The 19,169-nt window shown below is 38.9% G+C and overlaps 1 protein-coding gene across 8 annotated transcripts in view; it reads left to right on the top strand.

The window, feature by feature from the left end:
* Positions 1–19,169, top strand: part of LOC109033602 (uncharacterized) — a 177,207-nt gene that overhangs the window by 130,742 nt on the left and 27,296 nt on the right. For 7 of the 8 annotated variants that reach the window (XM_072300500.1, XM_019046289.2, XM_072300495.1 and 4 more), the window contains one exon: positions 18,744–19,052. In XM_072300500.1, coding sequence (XP_072156601.1) covers positions 18,755–19,052 — 298 coding nt within the window. In that variant the 5' untranslated portion in view covers positions 18,744–18,754. Of the gene's footprint in view, positions 1–9,339; positions 9,597–18,743; positions 19,053–19,169 lie in introns of those variants that run through there. The other variant, XM_019046290.2, reaches the window with a different exon arrangement.

A 19,169-nucleotide genomic window follows, 5' to 3' on the forward strand; every position in this document is an offset into this window, starting at 1 on the left:
AAACATTCAAAAGAGCTACCTTCAAGTAATTAAAGGCCGCTAAAATCGACATCCCGGTCAATTTTCACATCGTGGGAATCCAGGTACAACGATAATCTTTTGAGATGTTGTATACATAGGTGAGAGCTGTTACGTACGTCAATATAAAAGTTGTACCCTACTTTCTTGTACCTTAAGCGTGGCAATTTATCGAATTTCTGCCATTTTTGGCTCTTTGGGACGATCTTTTCCTAGGACAATCTGAATTAAACAGAGTGTATAACGACAAACAATTGTATTGTTTAGATGATAGCCGCTTTAACAGATGTCTCTCCCGCCCTGCGACGCCTAACTGCCATAGTGCCTTGTCCTACCACAGATTCTAAGTAATTTGGAGCGCCCTTGTTCCTTTTTAAGCCCCTTCTAGCCCTTTTCACTTCGTAGCTCAATTTTAATCGCAATTACGGAATTTTCACGGTTCCAACTTGGCAACGCTGTAGCGCGCGGGAAAAATTTTGGGTAAACTTGCCAATGCCGGAAAAACGCGTGATAAGAAGCAACATATCCAACTCCGGGCTAAATCCATGAGAGGGGGGGGGGGATAGCCGATTTTGAAAAACCCTCTTTAAATTTTAACGGTCAAAATGAGAAAAATCTCAGTGAAAACAACGAATTAGTATTATTAAGAGATGATAGTAAAATATCCAACATGAAGTAGTGAGCAGAAATTTGAAGAAAAAAGTTAGCCCCCGTTCCCTTTGGGGGGGGGGGGGCAAAATTTTGGAGCAACAAAAAAGTTCCTATTTTAGACCGAGGAACATTGCCAAAGTTTCAAACTTCTATCTCAATTAGGAGAAAAGTTACTTGGGTGGTAGGTGACTTTTGGATAACCCTGTATGGCCCACCGAGAAAGATTGTCTCTCGAGAAACAAGCGATAGACATTCATCATGGCGCTTACGTAACCTGGTCGTTATTTTGTTCCCTGTAAATCACACTCAACATGTTGGTCAGTTTGTGCTTCTATAGTGGTATGAACATCGTCTTTAATTTCCTGGAGCTGTTGTTGGGTTATATTTTTTTCTATTTTTTAGCGGCTCTGGTGCTAGCACCTAGAGCTGCTATTCCGGTCGGTCTCTGCAGTGGATGTTACCAATGGTACATCTACCATTGGTTAGAGCGCGCGTTGGTAGATGGGAATCGTCGCCATTTTCGGCTGTGGACCTTGCCATTATTTTAATTCATTGTTTTTTCTTATGAGCGAATGATATGTTGTGTAGTGTATTTTTGGAATCATGGTGGTACTGTTGATAATTCAAAACTGGTCTGTGCTTTAATCTCGTATTGAAAAAAATATACTTAACGTTTAAAATCTGAATTTTCAAAACGAAAAGTTCTCGCGCTTTTTTGGGGGAATGCCGTGGTTGGAGCCTCCTAGTCGTACTACTTCATGGACGGATTCGTCCCTGGCGGGTTTGTTGTGTATTAATGCCTAAAATGCTAAGTCGGGTCCTGTTCACTCGATTTTCATGAATCTCGGTATCCGGAGGTATTTTTCAATGGGAAACTCGAATTTTTGGTCAGATTGTCAAAATGTCAAAATCCAAGATGGCGGCCGTGGCCTAAAATGCTAAGTCGGCTCCTGTTCCCTCGATTTTCATGAAACTCGGTATCCGGAAGAATTTTTCAACGGGAAACTCGAATTTTTGGTCAGATTGTCAAAATTTCAAAATCCAAGATGGCGGCCGTGACTTAAAGTGCTAAGTCTGCTGATGGTGGATGAGGACAAAGATAACATATTCGCCACTATTCACCATACTTCGTTAAAACAAGTAAATTCGTTCTTTTAAAAGTTAATAGCTATGAGGGGCGGCTCGCGGGACGAGTCGCAAGTTCATTGCGAAGCGAGGAACTGGGGGTCCAGGGGCACTCCCCGGCTAGGCGTGACAGCTCGTACCGCGAGCTGAACACGGCTAGTAGTTTATATAATTATGTCTTGGATATGAGCGGCCCAGAGCCGCTCCCCAGCGGCAGTGCGCTGGAGGTCCATTTCACCAGCCCCCCCACTTCAACAAAAAAATATGAAAAATATGCCATCGTTTTGTAAGTGTTTTGTAACGTTTTGTAAGTCTAAAAAAAAATTTTGTAAGTCACTCCAAATGGTTCAAATGGATGACTACATTTTGGGGGGGCTGGAGAAATGGTATCCCCCCCACTTCGCGATCGATAAATTCTGACAACGCCAACGTTTTGTAAATGTTTTGTAACGTTTTGTAAGTCTAAAAAAAAATTTTGTAAGTCACTCCAAATGGTTCAAATGGATGACTACATTTTGGGGGGGCTAGAGAAATGGTATCCCCCCCACTTCGCGATCGATAGATTCTGACAACGCCAACGTTTTGTAAGTGTTTTGTAACGTTTTGTAAGTCCAAAAGAAAATTTTGTAACTCAATTTTTAGGGGGGATACGGCTACCCAACATTTTGGGGCCAGCCCCCCCACTTTACGATCGATAGATTCTGACAACGCCAACGTTTTGTAAGTGTTTTGTAACGTTTTGTAAGTCCAAAAGAAAATTTTGTAACTCAATTTTTAGGGGGGATACGGCTACCCAACATTTTGGGGCCAGCCCCCCCCCTCCACTTTACGATCGATAGATTCTGACAACGCCAACGTTTCGTAAGTGTTTTGTAACTTTTTGTAAGTCCAAAAATAAATTTTGTAACTCAATTTTTAGGGGGGATACGGCTACCCAAAATTATCAGGGTCAATCGCACCGTTCAAATATCCCGCGCAAAGACCACCGGATCTCGCCCGGATCTTTCTCGTTCCGTGCCATGTTGCCGCAGCCTCTCAACCTTTCGACCTTTTCAGTGGGACAGAGATAAATCGTGTTCCTACGCTGCTTAGGGTTACATTAGGTCAGGTTATAGATTTTCTTCCCCGATTTTTGCTCTCGCGGTTTTGAGAGAAGCGTATATTATTCAGCTAAAATCAAGAGGGGTCAGGTCGTTTACATTTCATGGGCACTTGAAAATCCGGTTGTTTCGCTTTAGACAGGAGATGGACCAATGAACATGGTCTGCATTAAATAACTAACGGCACTTATTTTCTCTTCAAAATTTATTGTAAAAAATGATGCACACAACGAGAGGTTCGGAAAGCAACCGCTGAACGGGATACTCTTTAGTTTTTTAAGTCAAATCAGATGATGGTTCAACGGTACAAATGATCTCATTTATATTTTTGCCCTGAAAATAATGTTAACTGTGAGCACTTATTTCTTCTTCAGTTGCTCATTTCTGGACTCCACGTCGTGCGATTCGTTGTATACTTGAAATTCTGAAGTTGGAACGCGTTGCGTGGTGTTTCAATTTATACCGTGTATACTGTATAGAGGTCTATTGTTTGACGGATCCCGATTCGCCCAAATATTGAAAGGTAGAAATTGCTGGGTATATGACCTTCAAAAGTTTGGACACCTACCCTGTAAAACTGATAAATATTGACGATGCAATAGTCTTCTATGTGTAGCTCACGAGAAAAAGCGGTGGGAAGCAACGAACTGTTTCAAGGAGTAATTAGACTGCATTTCGCAATTTGGAACTATAAATTCTGTCTCATCTGAAAAAACACTCATATGCATAGGGAAACTAATGGCACATACATTGTTTTTGAACCGGGCTGGAATTCATAGTTCCAAATTGCAAAATGTAGTCCAATTTAAGTTTATCATTGGTGAAAAACAAAATTAGGCATGTAGGAACGAAGGTCGTCTTATTCTTGAATAATATTTCTGGAAAACTCGCAAACCGCAGAATGGAGAGCTCCGGTTCTTTAACCCTTAGATGACTAACCGGATCTACGGGGCCCGACGGCTTTTTATTTTTCGAAGCACATTGGTTGTAATTGACCGAAAAGGCTGTCCTTCACAAATAGCTCTACAGAAACGCTTAAAAACATAATTCTCGAAAAAAAAATATTCGAAATTTTTTTTTAGACTGCAATTTGTGTTTTGCGTCTACCCCTAGAAGGACTAATTGAGGCCTACGAGGCCCGTATTGAGGCAAATTTTGGTTGTTAAAGTGAATTATAAGATAAACGTGGGAAAAATTTTCTTGTCGAGTTTTTAATGGTTTTTCTGAGGTTTTGCTGTAGTTGTTTGACCTGAGAAGCGGTCATGGAGGTATTATACTGCCTGAGAATACTGTCAAAGTACCGTGCTATGATTTCTCACAACTAAAAGGTAACCCCTTTACATATTCACCGTATCATAAGAAGCATTGGGTGCTTTTTAGGTGCTTCTTGTGATACAATAAATATGTAAAGGCGTTACCTTTTAACTGTGAGAAAATATTGTATGGTTTTTTTAATCGTTTTACGTTAGAAATCAAATTCCAAATTTGTTAATCTCATGTCAATATACCTCTGGGCTACAAGTTTCAAGCAAATCCATTAGCAAAAAACCGAGTTGGCAATTTACGGCCGTTTTGAACTTAATCCGGCCGCCATTTCGAAAATTTTGTTTTTTTTTAAAAAAAAAAAAAAAAATCTGACGTCAAATTCGTTATTCTCGTGGCAAAATACTCTTTGTCGCTGATTTTCGCGCAAATTCATGGACGAACAACCGGTGCCAATTTTCGGCCATTTTGAACTTTAACAGGCCGCCATTTTGAAACATTCTGAGGAAATGACTTTGGATTTGAGCAAAAAGTTTTCTCTAATTATGTTCTTTCAAACGAGGTATCGCGAATATGGTCTTCTCTTTTGAACGAAAAGTTCGGGTCCGTTCCCTCCCTTTCCCTCCCACCTTCCGAAGGGGTCCCCCTGAAAACCCTAGGGGGAAGGGACCGATAAGTAGCTCACTTTTACCTAGGCACATCCTTTAAGTTTCAAATCATTACTACTATAAGGTAAGAAGTTACAGGGGGTGGAAGGGCCATTTGGATCACCCTGTATATTAGATTCATTTAAATTTCGACAATTTTCTGAAGGAAGCTCCGCTGGCCTCCCGCTTCCTTCCCCGATTTGAAGTGTCCGGTTCCGCCTATGAATGACAGTGATTGTTTTCTCTGGGTGGTTTTAGTTCATAATACTAAAAATATAACAAAATAAGGTCCTAGAGGAAAGTGATTTTTTAAATATTGGTTTTCTTCTCTTGGGAGGAAGCTACCGACCTACCCTCAAAAAATTTTAAGGAAACCTAACCCTGACCTGGATCCGTCAAACAATAGACCTCTATACAGTACTAGGGGGCCCTGCTCCCTGACCGCTACGCGGTCCAACCCCCGGGAGAGCGCGTCGCGCCCTCAGGCCCGCTTCGCGGCCTCTATAAGCCTATGTATAGGCAAAAATGTTCTTCCATTTTAATACACCATTTTGTGTTCGAGCTGCATCGATTTCAAAATTTTTGACGTAACACTCAGATTTGTAAATAATGATGATGTAATGTAATATTCTTAAATACTTAATAAAAAAAAAAAAAAAAAAATAATTTCGACCGTTAAGAGTTAATAATATTTGGTCCGACCCGACGCGACGCAGTGCTTGCCTTCTCACTTTGTATCTGCTGTAAATAATAATTGAAATTCAGCAGTCAAGTAAATTGACCAATGCCGTAAATCGAAGCCGGAAGGACGCAGGAAAAATTGAGTTAAACCTTATACCTTGGACCTTGAACCTTGAACCCTGAGCGATGCACCGTTCCTCAACTCTTCGAATGAGGAGCCCTTCACGAGCTTTTCCATTGTTTTATTGTTTATTCGAGTCACTCAGGTAGAATCCCACACCTTTACGTTTCCAGCGGAAACGACATATCTCTCACGCTATTAACATTGGACTTAAAAGACATGACCTTTAAAAGCTCTACAACATTAAAAGTTCGGGGTTTCATAATATTTTGCACATCTATATCTACTACAGATGACATACATGTGAAGATCATCCTTATCGGTCCGGCAGTTCGTCAGAAATAGTGCTTCCAAGATTTTGCTTGTAGTTGTATAATATAGATACACGGTATAAATTGAAACACCACGCAACGCGTTCCAACTTCAGAATTTCAAGTATACAACGAATCGCACGACGTGGAGTCCAGAAATGAGCAACTGAAGAAGAAATAAGTGCTCACAGTTAACATTATTTTCAGGGCAAAAATATAAATGAGATCATTTGTACCGTTGAACCATCATCTGATTTGACTTAAAAAACTAAAGAGTATCCCGTTCAGCGGTTGCTTTCCAAACCTCTCGTTGTGTGCATCATTTTTTACAATAAATTTTGAAGAGAAAATAAGTGCCGTTAATTATTTAATGCAGACCATGTTCATTGGTCCATCTCCTGTCTAAAGCGAAACAACCGGATTTTCAAGTGCCCATGAAATGTAAACGACCTGACCCCTCTTGATTTTAGCTGAATAATATACGCTTCTCTCAAAACCGCGAGAGCAAAAATCGGGGAAGAAAATCTATAACCTGACCTAATGTAACCCTAAGCAGCGTAGGAACACGATTTATCTCTGTCCCACTGAAAAGGTCGAAAGGTTGAGAGGCTGCGGCAACATGGCACGGAACGAGAAAGATCCGGGCGAGATCCGGTGGTCTTTGCGCGGGATATTTGAACGGTGCGATTGACCCTGATAATTTTGGGTAGCCGTATCCCCCCTAAAAATTGAGTTACAAAATTTATTTTTGGACTTACAAAAAGTTACAAAACACTTACGAAACGTTGGCGTTGTCAGAATCTATCGATCGTAAAGTGGGGGGGCTGGCCCCAAAATTTTGGGTAGTCGTATCCCCCCTAAAAATTGAGTTACAAAATTTTCTTTTGGACTTACAAAACGTTACAAAACACTTACAAAACGTTGGCGTTGTCAGAATCTATCGATCGTAAAGTGGGGGGGGGGGGGGGGGGCTGGCCCCAAAATGTTGGGTAGCCGTATCCCCCCTAAAAATTGAGTTACAAAATTTTCTTTTGGACTTACAAAACGTTACAAAACACTTACAAAACGTTGGCGTTGTCAGAATCTATCGATCGTAAAGTGGGGGGGCTGGCCCCAAAATGTTGGGTAGCCGTATCCCCCCTAAAAATTGAGTTACAAAATTTTCTTTTGGACTTACAAAACGTTACAAAACACTTACAAAACGTTGGCGTTGTCAGAATCTATCGATCGTAAAGTGGGGGGGGGGGGGGCTGGCCCCAAAATGTTGGGTAGCCGTATCCCCCCTAAAAATTGCGTTACAAAATTTTTTATTAGACTTACAAAACGTTACAAAACACTTACAAAACGATGGCTTATTTTTCATATTTTTTTGTGGAAGCGGGGGGGCTGGTGAAATGGACCTGTGCGCTGGAGTTACTGCTTGTTTCTCGTTCTCGATGTATCCCCGTTGCGTGGTTAGCTTATTAGCGTTGAGATGTAGGCGGACATTAGGATTTTGTTCCCTCCAGTCCATACTTCGTAGGTGGCTTGAATGTTGTGGATGCCTGTGCTTTCCGTAATAAACCAGTGGCACCATATGTATGATTTCTTTGTATTCCACTTCGCTCCCTTGTACTCTCCGGATATGGCTGGCTGCATATTATTTCTATTGATAGGGGAGTTTTGGTTGTTAATGGTGTTCTGGGTGTCTCTGGTATCATCCTTGCTGTATGGTTTAAGCTGTATTGCCATAGGTTTGCGGCTACATCAGCTTTGATTTCTTCTATTTGTACCTCACTTGGTTTTTGATGTTCCTCGATGAATCGTCTTTGTGTGGCGAGCTTATTTGCATCTATTATTATTATTATTATTATTATCTTTATCGACTTAAAATCTCTCGAAAAAGGAGTGTTTTCGGGGGGCTCTTTATAGACGGGCCCAAACCAAGTCCGGAAAGATACCTAGGTGATTACACTTAGAGGGAGGAAGAAAAAAGAGGGAAAAAAGGAAGGAGAAAAAAAAATGAATGACTACATAACTTAAGAATGTAAGATTGCTCAATTTTAATTCAAGTTGAATACTAGGCTTCGTAAAATATTTAAGGGGGTGGGAGGGAGCTAGAATGTAAACAAAGTAAAGAAGAAGAAAAAAAACATGTTCAAAGGACCACTAGACAAGGTGCGAATTTCAGCATTCTGATACATGCATCTTAACAAGAATTTCACGCAAAACACTATATTTGCAACGAAAATTACTGAAACCAACTCCTAACGGAGATATATTAACATTTTAATTTCTCATTGGAGGAATTTGAACTGTCCGCTCACAAGAATTTCAAAGCTCTACGTGAGTCAAATCGCGCACTACAACGGTTTCAGCGAGCTTCTCAATCGAGCTATGTTCATTTCTCACCATGTGTTTTCAAACTATAAGTAATTTGCTATAGCTGAGCCAAAGTGTCAAGATTGAGGTTGCCAGATTTTTACATCGCAGAGACTGTCATGATAACGTTTAGCGCGCGATGTAAACCACGTAGAGCATTGAGTTTTAATGAGCGGGTGGTTTGAATTCACGCATCAAGAATCATTAAATATCTTCGGAAGGAGTTGATTTCGGTCATTTTCGTCGTGCGCATCGTATTTTACGTGAAATTTTGATGCAGAAACATGTATCAGAATGCTGAAATTGTACCTTGTCTAGTGCTCCATTGTGGAGCAGTTTACTTTGACTTACACCGTCGAAGTGTTATCTTCTGCCTGCTTTCATGGTTGCGTTTTGGACTCACATCAAACATATTTTCAGGTTAGAAATTGGTAGAGATTCAACACAATTCATAGACGCCAGGCATTGCAACGTAGTAATTAAAAGACATAGGAGAAACGTTGTTAACTCACTCAGTACCTAAAATAATCAAATCATGCTGGGTAATGACTCCTTTAACAGCCGCCTTCAATCCCCGTGCCGTTTGCAGTTTTTTTGATCCTTGTCCTTTCTTCAAATCGTCATCTTCTACTTTCCCTCTGTTCGTTTGTACCTATATTTTTTTGCAAATCACTACCCTCAACACTAACTCGCAAGCTCCTCGCGCTAATTTTTGCAGCATCCTTTTTCGGCCATTTAATTAATTGCGAAAGCTTGTCTTTGGTCGGCTTTGAACTTGCAGGAGGCATGATACGCAAGTTTCCACGTGAGTGAAGTCCACGAATCAAGGCTACAAGTGGCAGATTTGTGCGGAAGTCTTGTCAGCTAGTTTTTAATTCACTGGGGTGATTTTGATACGAAGAAGCATCCAAAACCCGTGCATCAAACATACGTAGGTATCCATTGCACAAACAAACTGAGTATAATATCCATTGAGACTGTACGCTCTCATACTATGAAAAAAATAGTCTCGCCTTGGAGACTAGATTAGATAAACTTGTTAAACCTGTCTAGTCTCAAGACTTGTTAGTCTGCCAACCAACTCAGTTTGTTTGGGAAACAATACCCGTGTGTTTTAGTGCAACGAGAACAGTCTTGTTTCATGTGCTAGACATCTGAGCCACCTGACTCGATAGTCTTGTCACCATGACAAGATTGTCTACTTACTGCGAGTAACGGTCAAATTAAAAAATAACGTTTTTTATAATTTGAAAGAGTGTTTAAGAGCTCCGTTTCATCATTTTTCCCCCAGAATTTTTCTAGATGTTCAATGGATAAGGTAACAACAATGTTGGGACACTTTTGGAAACAAAAAAAAATCGACCCGAATAATTTAACGCTCGAATCGTTTTATAGGGCTTACGATAATAAATTGATGGTAATACAGTGCTAATGCTTAATAAGTTAGAGAGTAACAATAATTTTTAAGTTGATAATAGTTTACTATTCTTTTTTTGAAAAACAAATAAAAAAATAAATCACTCGTGTATAAGGTTTTGAAAATCATATGTATCGAATTATTTAATTATTTTTTTATCTTTAACGTTTGATTTATTTATATTATAAATTATATAATCATGATATAAAATAAAAATATAAATTAGAATCATGTAAACACGGAACAAAGGAAACATCGTTGCTGGAAGGAAAAATTGTTTGCACTAAATTGTCCATTTTTATCTGGTGTACCTAGAATGTAAACTCCTTTTCGTAAAAAGTAAATGGTAAAAAAGAAAAACAAAACCAAACAATCTGATATTCTATCCATTCCACACACCAGAGAACGCTAAATGAAAAAATAATTCACTGGGCTGTACGTACTGAAATTCGTTTCCCTGAATCAGTGGCCCAGACAGCTCGATCAGTAAAGCACTCGGTTCGTAATGGGTAGGTCCCGCGTTTAAAGCCCGGTCAGGTCGAGAAAAGGGGCTTATGCAAAAGCGACAAAAATTCCACCCTCGTGGATTTTGACCAATTTTCAGTCGGTATGTCATTCTTCATTATAGGATACGTTATTCCCCAAAATTTCAAGGCATGAAATGAATTTCTTTCCGCGTAGCAGCGTTGCCAAGTTGAAAACCGTTGAGTTCCATAGCTTTTGAACAAAAAGAGGTATTGATATGCGATTTGCGCTAAAACTCTTCAAAACTTGCGTTCTTTTGAAATATGATGTATTCAATTTGATCGTTTAGATAAATTAAGATTACAATGATGCCATTTTTCATTCTTTCTTCAGGGACAATTTTTTTCAACCCTACTACATCGTCAAATGTCGGATTCTCGATTCGAACAAACAGCTGTTCATTTATTTTTTCATACTTTTCCATTTCTTTTGATATATTATGACTCCCAGGAAAACGATTGGTAGCGGAGATATGAGCAATCTAAGTTCACGCTCCAAGCGCGCCAACTGGAATCCGGGTGCCGCTCGCCGCTTGGAGTCGTCTGGACACTCCCTCCCTTAAGCTTTACAAGGTCACTTCTACGTATTTTTTTCGCGTAGGTTCCATTTTTGGCCTTAAAAAAGGCATTCAATGACTTTTCAGGGTCCACGCGATCCGTTGTTGCCATTTCGGTTCGTTTTTAGGTTTTTTTTTCCAATTTTACTCACAATTCTACTGCAAAACTTAATTTAAACAGAAAACTGTGTGCGTTGAGGGGAAAAAAACGTATAAAAAATTAAAAATTCATTTACAACTTATTCCTACGTTGCCAAATTTTCGAGAAAAATCGTACCAAAGAGCCAAATATTGGACAACTTGGATAAATCACCACGCCATGGTTTAAGAAATTGGGGCACAGCTTTCACATTGACGTACGTAACAGATCTTACCCATCTATACAACATCATTAATATAAACTTCGAAGGATTCAGACTCTCAGCGATTCCACCTTTTTCTATTTCACCCGAGAGGTTGCCAGATTGTGCGATAAATGTGAATATTTTACATGGATTTGAATTGGGAAAAGTGCTAGAACAGCTACTTATCTGGCAACAATAGTTCGGAATCAATAGTTCGGAATCATTCTCGTTTACCAAGGGTTTCGCAACGCCTCACAGTGGATCGAGTCGAGTCGGTCATGTAATTTATGACGAAAACTGGAAATTTTGATGTTTAATTCGTCAAATTTTAACGTTTTAGGGGTGTCTCTGAAAGAAATTTCACGAGAAAACCGATGGAGCCACTTTCAAAACCTCAAAGTTTTGTATGAACGGAGTCACAAGATTTTAAAGTTTCCGAATTTTTTCCGACTTCTCCCATTGATTCCATCCACTGTGCGCCGAGGCAGACCAAATCCTCACTAAGCAAGGTGAGAGACGCTTCAGAAATTGAGACTTTGAATTATTAGTGCCTCGCCTTTTCGCTGAACTTCTCCAATAAATCGTTCCTTCTGGATGTTACCGTGACCCTTGATCCCATGAACATCCGTCTCCACACGAGAGTCAATAATATTCCAGAAACCCACCTTCCTATGATAATTCCATTCGGATATTTTTTTGAAGTGGAGCGACGACACTAACTCGGATTTAGCGTCAAAAATTACACAGGTAACCGTGGAATTAATGCCACACCTGGTGTTTATGAAGGCTAAAGTATCTATCTGCCTGAACTTAACAAGCGTCGTCGCTCCATAAAGATGTTTGCAAAAATGGCCATATCTCGCAAACAAAAAATTTCCATGCTAGCTTAATCTATCGATGGATGCGGAATCAAACGAACTATCGATTAAACGAGTCCAAGCAGATAGAAATTGTAGCCTTCAAAAACACCGGGTAGTATTAACTCCATTACTTCCTGTGTGGTTATCGATGCTGAATCCGAATTTCAACATTTCATCGAGAAATTGTTGCCCGAAAGTTGCCAAATTTGGCAAAAATGGCTTAATATCGGCTTTTTTTGCGGATTTTGGCCTGTGACTTGCCAGGGGTAGATCTGACGACGAAATTGGCTATTTCCATAGTTGAAACTCGTCAAATTTTCCAAGAGCTGGATCCTAGGTATGCTTTCTGCTCACGGCAAAATTGACGGCAACGGCGCGACAAGTGGCAAACTAAAGAAGGTACCGAAATTGGCGCCTTTTGCGGTTTTTGCCCTACATTACGTTTCTTGTTTTCTGTCTGAATGAACATTTCTCAGGACAATCTTAATAATACAAGTGTAACGAAAAACTATTTCATTGTTACATTCGTACATAAGAGCCGCTTTAATAGCGGTCTCTCGCGCTCTGCGACGCCCAACCGCCATAGTGCCTTCCTGGCCTCCATGGTCCTCGGGAGGTTGGAGCTCTCTTGTTCCTTCTAGAGCCCCTTATCGGCCTTTCCTGGGCGTCCTCTTCACTGAGGCACTGTAAATGTTCTTGTTTTATCTTCATTTTCTCAAAATTATAAAATAAAAATGTATACTGAATATAGAGGACGATGAATGTAAATGATCAAATAACGCAAAAATTTAACAGTTGTAAGTACATAATTTTGGCAATATTGAACCGCGTCCTGTCTTTTATTGTTGAAATCAGTCTAGAGAGTACAGTTTATTCATTAACTTAAATCAGAAAGTTTTTCATTAATGTTTAAGAAGGGGATTACTTGATACGACCAGACAAAATTCACTGTACCTATTAAGAATTTTGCCTCTCAGGGCTAAATATAATAGTTACCAGTATAAATCTGAGTTGAAAATTAATTAATTCTACCGAAGAGGTATTTTTTTGCATGATATCGAGTTGTTACAATAGTAAAATTGCCTGGACTAGAATGGGTGAGACGCTATGTAACGGCCACACGTACGTCACCGATAACTTTAGCGCAAGCCTGCAGGATTTCCGCATTCTGATCTGCTGACCCACATTCGTTCCTTCGTCATTCCGGAGGTGACCTTGCTAAAAAGTTAAATCACCTCTTCCAGTCTAGGCTAGGTTGCCGAATTGCTCAGCGAAATGCTCCACTTTCCCAATATTCGCTAGTAAAAACTCTGGGAATCCGGCAGCATCCATCGGCGAGGTTCCCTTGGCACAACACATGTTGGATGCTCTTATGCGGTTTTTTCGCGCAATCCAGCTTGAGTTGATCGCAAGTGACCGCGCGCGCGCCGTGTCTGCGATTAGAACCGCGGAAAGAAAAGAATAGACAAATTTTACATCGAGCTGAATGCATCATTCATCTGTTTGTCCATTGCTCACTTCATAAAATTCTGAATGGCACTGATTTCCCACGTGAAATTCGAAACGAAAAACGAAACTATACATGCTGCCTTTTACACGCGTTCTTGTGCGCCAGGGCTATAGGTAACGGGCAACATATTTTTGGTAACGTAGTTTTGGAAAGTGTCCCAAATGCAGTCTTGGCGCGAAATGTGAAAAGTGTACGAAAAAAAATAAATTGCTGATTCAACAATTCAATTGCTAAAAACAGTGAGTGCAATGTTTCAACGTAGATTTTACAACAAAAAAATGCTACTCTAACCACATTGTAAACTAATTCAAACGCGGGGGTGGTTAAAGTAGCATTTTTTTGTTGTAAAATCTACATTGAAACATTGCACTCACTGTTTTTAGCAATTGAATTGTTGAATCAGCAATTTAATTTTTTTCCGTGTGACGATAGGCACACTTTCCACATTTCGTGCCATAAGACCCCATTTGGGACACAGTCATTTTGAAAATGCTTGACGCAAGGTTGTTCACTCTATCGCCTCCTGACTGTCATTTGAAACACACACATAAGTACCTATTTGTTTTTACAAAATTATTTTCAAAAGGCTAAGCTTGATTTTAAAGCAATTTTTCATCATTCAAATGTAAGAGAACGATAGTCAATTTTTAAATCAGAATCAATGACTGAAGTAAAATAACTGAAAAAACACAATAAGCACACATTTCACACACAGCTACTGTACTCCGATTTTCGCATGAATTTCCAGTGAGGTTCCTCTAGGAAAATAGGTACATCCCGTTTTATCTATGACTATCCTGTTTTGGTAAAATTCCTCCGTTTTATCCCGGTTACCATTAATACATCCTGATATATGCCTGTCAATCCTGCTTTAAATCAAACGATATATCGAAGATCGATGTGCAAACAGCGATATTCTTCTTTTTATCCCGGTTAATGAATGTAGGTACATCCCGTTTTATTCCTGTCATTCCTGCGGGCTGATTATTGAAATTGATGGAAAAAGCAATAGACAAAGAAGACAAAAAGGATTTGGAGGGATCCTATTGGTGGAAGCGGGTGGATGCAATGGACAAAGGACTAGGTAATAGACTAACTAACGGTAACCCACGAGAGACCCGATAGTTAGTCCATTATTTACCCCCTCAGTCTATAAAAACCACCCATTTCAACCAATAGGATCGCCGTATTCTCCTTATGTCTTCTTTGTCTATAGCTTTGTCTATAAATTTCAATAATCGGCCCGCTGTTTAGGTAAAAATCGCTCCCTTTTATCCCGGCTTATATCAATAAATCTCGTTTGATACCTGTCAATCCTGCTTCAAATCGAACGATACATCGAAGATCGAGATACAAAGAGCGACATCGATCCTTTTATCCCGGTAAGTGAATGTAGGTACATCCTGTCTGTCCCGGGTCCTATCGGTCCCATCGGGTCATCCCGTTTTATCCTTGTCAATCCTGTTTAGATAAAATTCCTCTCTTTTATCCCGGTTAATATCAATAAATCCCGTTTTTACCCCTGTCATCCCTGCGTGAAATCGAACGATAAATCGAAAATCGATATACAAAAAGCGATATCCTTCCTTTCATCCCGGTTAATATCACTAAATCTCGTTTTATCCCTGTCAATCCTGTTTAGATAAAATTCCTCCCTTTTATCCCGGATCATATCGATAAATCCCGTTTTATACCTGTCAATACTGCTCAAAATTAAACGATATATCGAAGATCGATATACAATGAGCGATACCCTTCCTGTTATCCCGGTTGATGAATAAAATTCCATCCCGTTTTATCCATGACTATCCTGTATACGTAAAATTCCTACCTTTTATCCCGGTTACTGTGAAGAAATCCGGTTGTATCCCAGTCAATACTGCTTTAAATCAAACGATATACCGAAGATCGATATACAAAGATCGATATCCTTCCTGTTATCCCGGTTTATTAATGTAGGTACCTCCCGTTTATCCATGACAATCCAGTTTAGGTAAAATTCCCCCGTTTTATCCCGGTCACTATGAAGATATCCCGTTTTACCCCAGTCAATACTGGGATATATTCAGTTTTATCCCTATCCATCCTATTTGTTCCCTATCCATCCCGCTTTATCCCTATCCATCCTGTTTTATAAATATAACTCCCGTTTCACACTGATTATGCCCTTTTTCTTCAAATCCATCCCTTTTATTCTGGTACATCCCATTTTTATTCGTGTTTATCCTATTTAATATTAAATGATATACGACAGAATACATTTAAATTTTCCGGGGATTTTCAATGACGTTTTCTGATTGGTTAATGAAAGGACCGATGAGAATGCAAAATGACACGGACTTGCACACAAAAAAAGCCGTATTTTTTTTACTATAGTAAGATAACTGACATTCTTTGGATTGAGCCGAAGTTTTGTAAAAAAAATCTTATTTTTGTTTTTTTGGAATCCCATCCCACCTATAATAGTTACCGGACCTATGTCGTCAATTCTTTCGTTCACGATAACTATTGTTAGATTTACGTTAGCCTATTCAAATTTTGTAATTTTGTCCATTTTGGTCTTATAAAGAACTATATAGATTTTTGGTCAAATCGCACTTACCGTTTACTTACAAACGGTAATTAACGTAAGTGCCCTACTTACGCTGTTATCCACTAATCTGTTTTATGAAAGTTCCATTCCTTGGTTTCCTTGGTAACCTTTGTTTGCTATCAGCTGATGTTTATTTGAATTTTTTGTCATGGGAACGGAGTTCCCCATGATATTAGAATCGTTCCGTTGCTTTCGCTATGGGATTCCCTATACCTCTGCGACCTTGAGCGTTTCGCCCAGTCTCCGATTTTTGGTTGATTTTCCGATGTATCAAAAACCGTTGTATTTTTTAGCCAATCATGTCTCTACGTCAAGTTGTGTTGATTGCTAAAATTCGCTTTCAGCGAGTTTTTTTCCACCTTGAGATGTCGTATCTGACTGGTAAATCTGCGCAGAACCACGAAGTTCCGTTTTTAGGCAAATTCTTTTTTTTGGGAGGTTCCGATTGGTTATTTTTCGCCATCAGTTTTCTGTTCGTTGGTGCAAAAGATCGCCTACCTCGTTGCTCTTGAGAAGCCGCCATTATCCCACCTCAAATTTTAAACATAGATATAAAGAAATAATAACCATCGTACAAGGTGGAAAATTGCTCTGGAGGACCCGTTACGGATATATGAGCCAAAATCAGAACTCGATTGATGGATTTAATCCATGAATACAGAAATATTGCCTCAGTTTACTGCCGCGATAGCAAATGCATGGTGAGATGAACCTTGTGACACATGAAAGCATAGGCAAACAATGTCTCACAGAGAAATGCGCTTAGCTCATTTCTCTCATAAGCAACAATGCGTGAAGGTCTCTTCTGATAAGTCCCGCCCATTGCCCGAGTCTTTTGTATGCTATTTTTACTCCATTTCACGTCGATCCGTTATCGCCTAGTTGACTAAACCGCCGCAATTTTTTGTTAAAGTGCGGGCAATAGGCGATCGGGAGTTCGATACCCGACGATGGGTGTTACTTTTTAATGGTTGTATTGAATGTTTTAGACTAATCATCAAAAAATAATTAATAGTGGATGATAAATGTACGAACATTTTCTCGTGAGTTAATATGTTAAACAAAAATACTGGAATATACCTCCTTCATATAATCAGCCACATGTTCCCCCAAATTAATGACGTTATTTTCTTTTTTCAATAAAGTTAATTTGCATTCAACGTTCGTAAGTTAAGCAAAAAGTACCTATTGATACAAATAGAAAGACATGAAAATAGTATGTCTAACATTTCAGTTGTTTTTTTTTTTTTTATTATTTATTTTTTGTTTTTTTGTTTTTTCAATAAAACAAATTGACTGGGACTAGAATCATCGTATCTCTGAAGACAAAAGCTAAGTTTTTTGATACAGAAATACTAATATATTCATCCTTTATATAATCAGGGAGATGTTGACCCAAATATTTATGTATATTTTCTCTGTTCGCCCAAATTGATGATGGTATTTTCTTTTTTCAATAAAATTAATTTACATTCCACGTTCTTAAAGCAATATTTTCTCCAAAATTCAACAAAAAATAACAATTTATACCTACGCAAAAAGTAAATAAATAAATAAATAAATAAATAAATAAATAAATAAATAAATAAATAAATAAATAAATAAATAAATAAATAAATAAATAAATAAATAAATAAATAAATAAATAAATAAATAAAGCAATGACATGAAAGTAGTATAGGTAGTACACATCTAACATTTCAGTTACATCTATTTGAATGAAAAAAATGGGAACTTAGGAAGCACATAGGTCACTTATGATGCGTATTTGGGCATATGCGTAGAGTAAAAATATCATACTTTACGCCGAAAAAACGAAACTGAAAGTTAAATGCGTTAACTTCCAAAAACCATACATAATCCAACGAAAATAAATAATTGGTTAATAACAGCTTTCTTGTATGCAAAGAAAAAAAATTAAAAATGTTAAAAAAGAGATGTCGACACAAAATTACAGAGCCCCTTCAATTCTGAAGATACTACAAACGAACTGTACCTTAACATTTTCATATCCCCGAAGCAAAAGTTCCCATGACGAATATTGCTATCGCTAGCGATTGCAAAAACCAACTTGTTTTTCTTTTTTTCATTTTTTTCTGTTTTTTTTTTTTTTTTTTTTTTTTTTTTTATATAAATCATTAGTAGGTTAGTTCTGATTTTTTTGCCAGCTTTTATTCTCTCCCCCCCCCCCAACTCATTATTCTGCCTCCATCACCCCCTCCCTTCAACTCATTTTTCTATCGATTTTATCATTTTTTTTTTTTATGGCATGTTTTGCTACCCTACCACCATTTTTCGGGGTTATAGATATTTTAGCGGCCTCTAGACCCGTGACTCCAGTCACGGGCATTTTGCTAGTATATTTATAAGTAAAGGGGCATCTGGGAAAATGGCATATGTGCTTTTTTTATACAGTCAGAGTTTTTTTTGTGCAAAAAATTGTATAAGTAGGAGGAGGGCATGTACCCATGAAGTTTTACACCTCAACTCAGCCGGGAAATGATTCAAACAACCGACGTTTCATCCTATTAATGCTAAACGGCATTCGATATACATTCAATTTGTAATGTACTCAATCTATAACTTGCCTTAAAAAAATGCTGCTATTTCTAGGCAAAATTCCCGACAACACCATTGAAACGGAGTCTTTCGTGTTGCAGGCTGTAGAAGGATGGATACCTGGAGCCACGTGATGTGGCTAGCAGCACTGATGGCCACTTTAGACATTCGCACGACGAGAACCGACCCAAGAGAAGCATCTCAAGCGCAGTCTCATTCCCAAATGCACTCTTATTCGCAATCAAGCTCGCACTCACGACAGAAGAGGCTTCTATGGATCACTAACGATGGACGCCTCGCCCTGCCTCCCGGCACCCACCTTACCATTACCCCCTCCTTATCTTTACCCTTTGTTAGATACCCACCCGAGGGATTTTTATCAAATATGTCCATTAGTTTACCATTTACAAGTAAGTAACGTCTATAACGTGTGAACACTTATCATCAATCCCGCAAAAATTGAAAATTGAATTAGACATGGCAGTTTGCTCTAAGCACAGAAAAAAAAATATCGACGGTTGTAGGTA

Source organism: Bemisia tabaci, chromosome 1 (assembly GCF_918797505.1).
Source record: "Bemisia tabaci chromosome 1, PGI_BMITA_v3".
In the NCBI taxonomy this organism is placed as follows: domain Eukaryota; kingdom Metazoa; phylum Arthropoda; class Insecta; order Hemiptera; family Aleyrodidae; genus Bemisia; species Bemisia tabaci.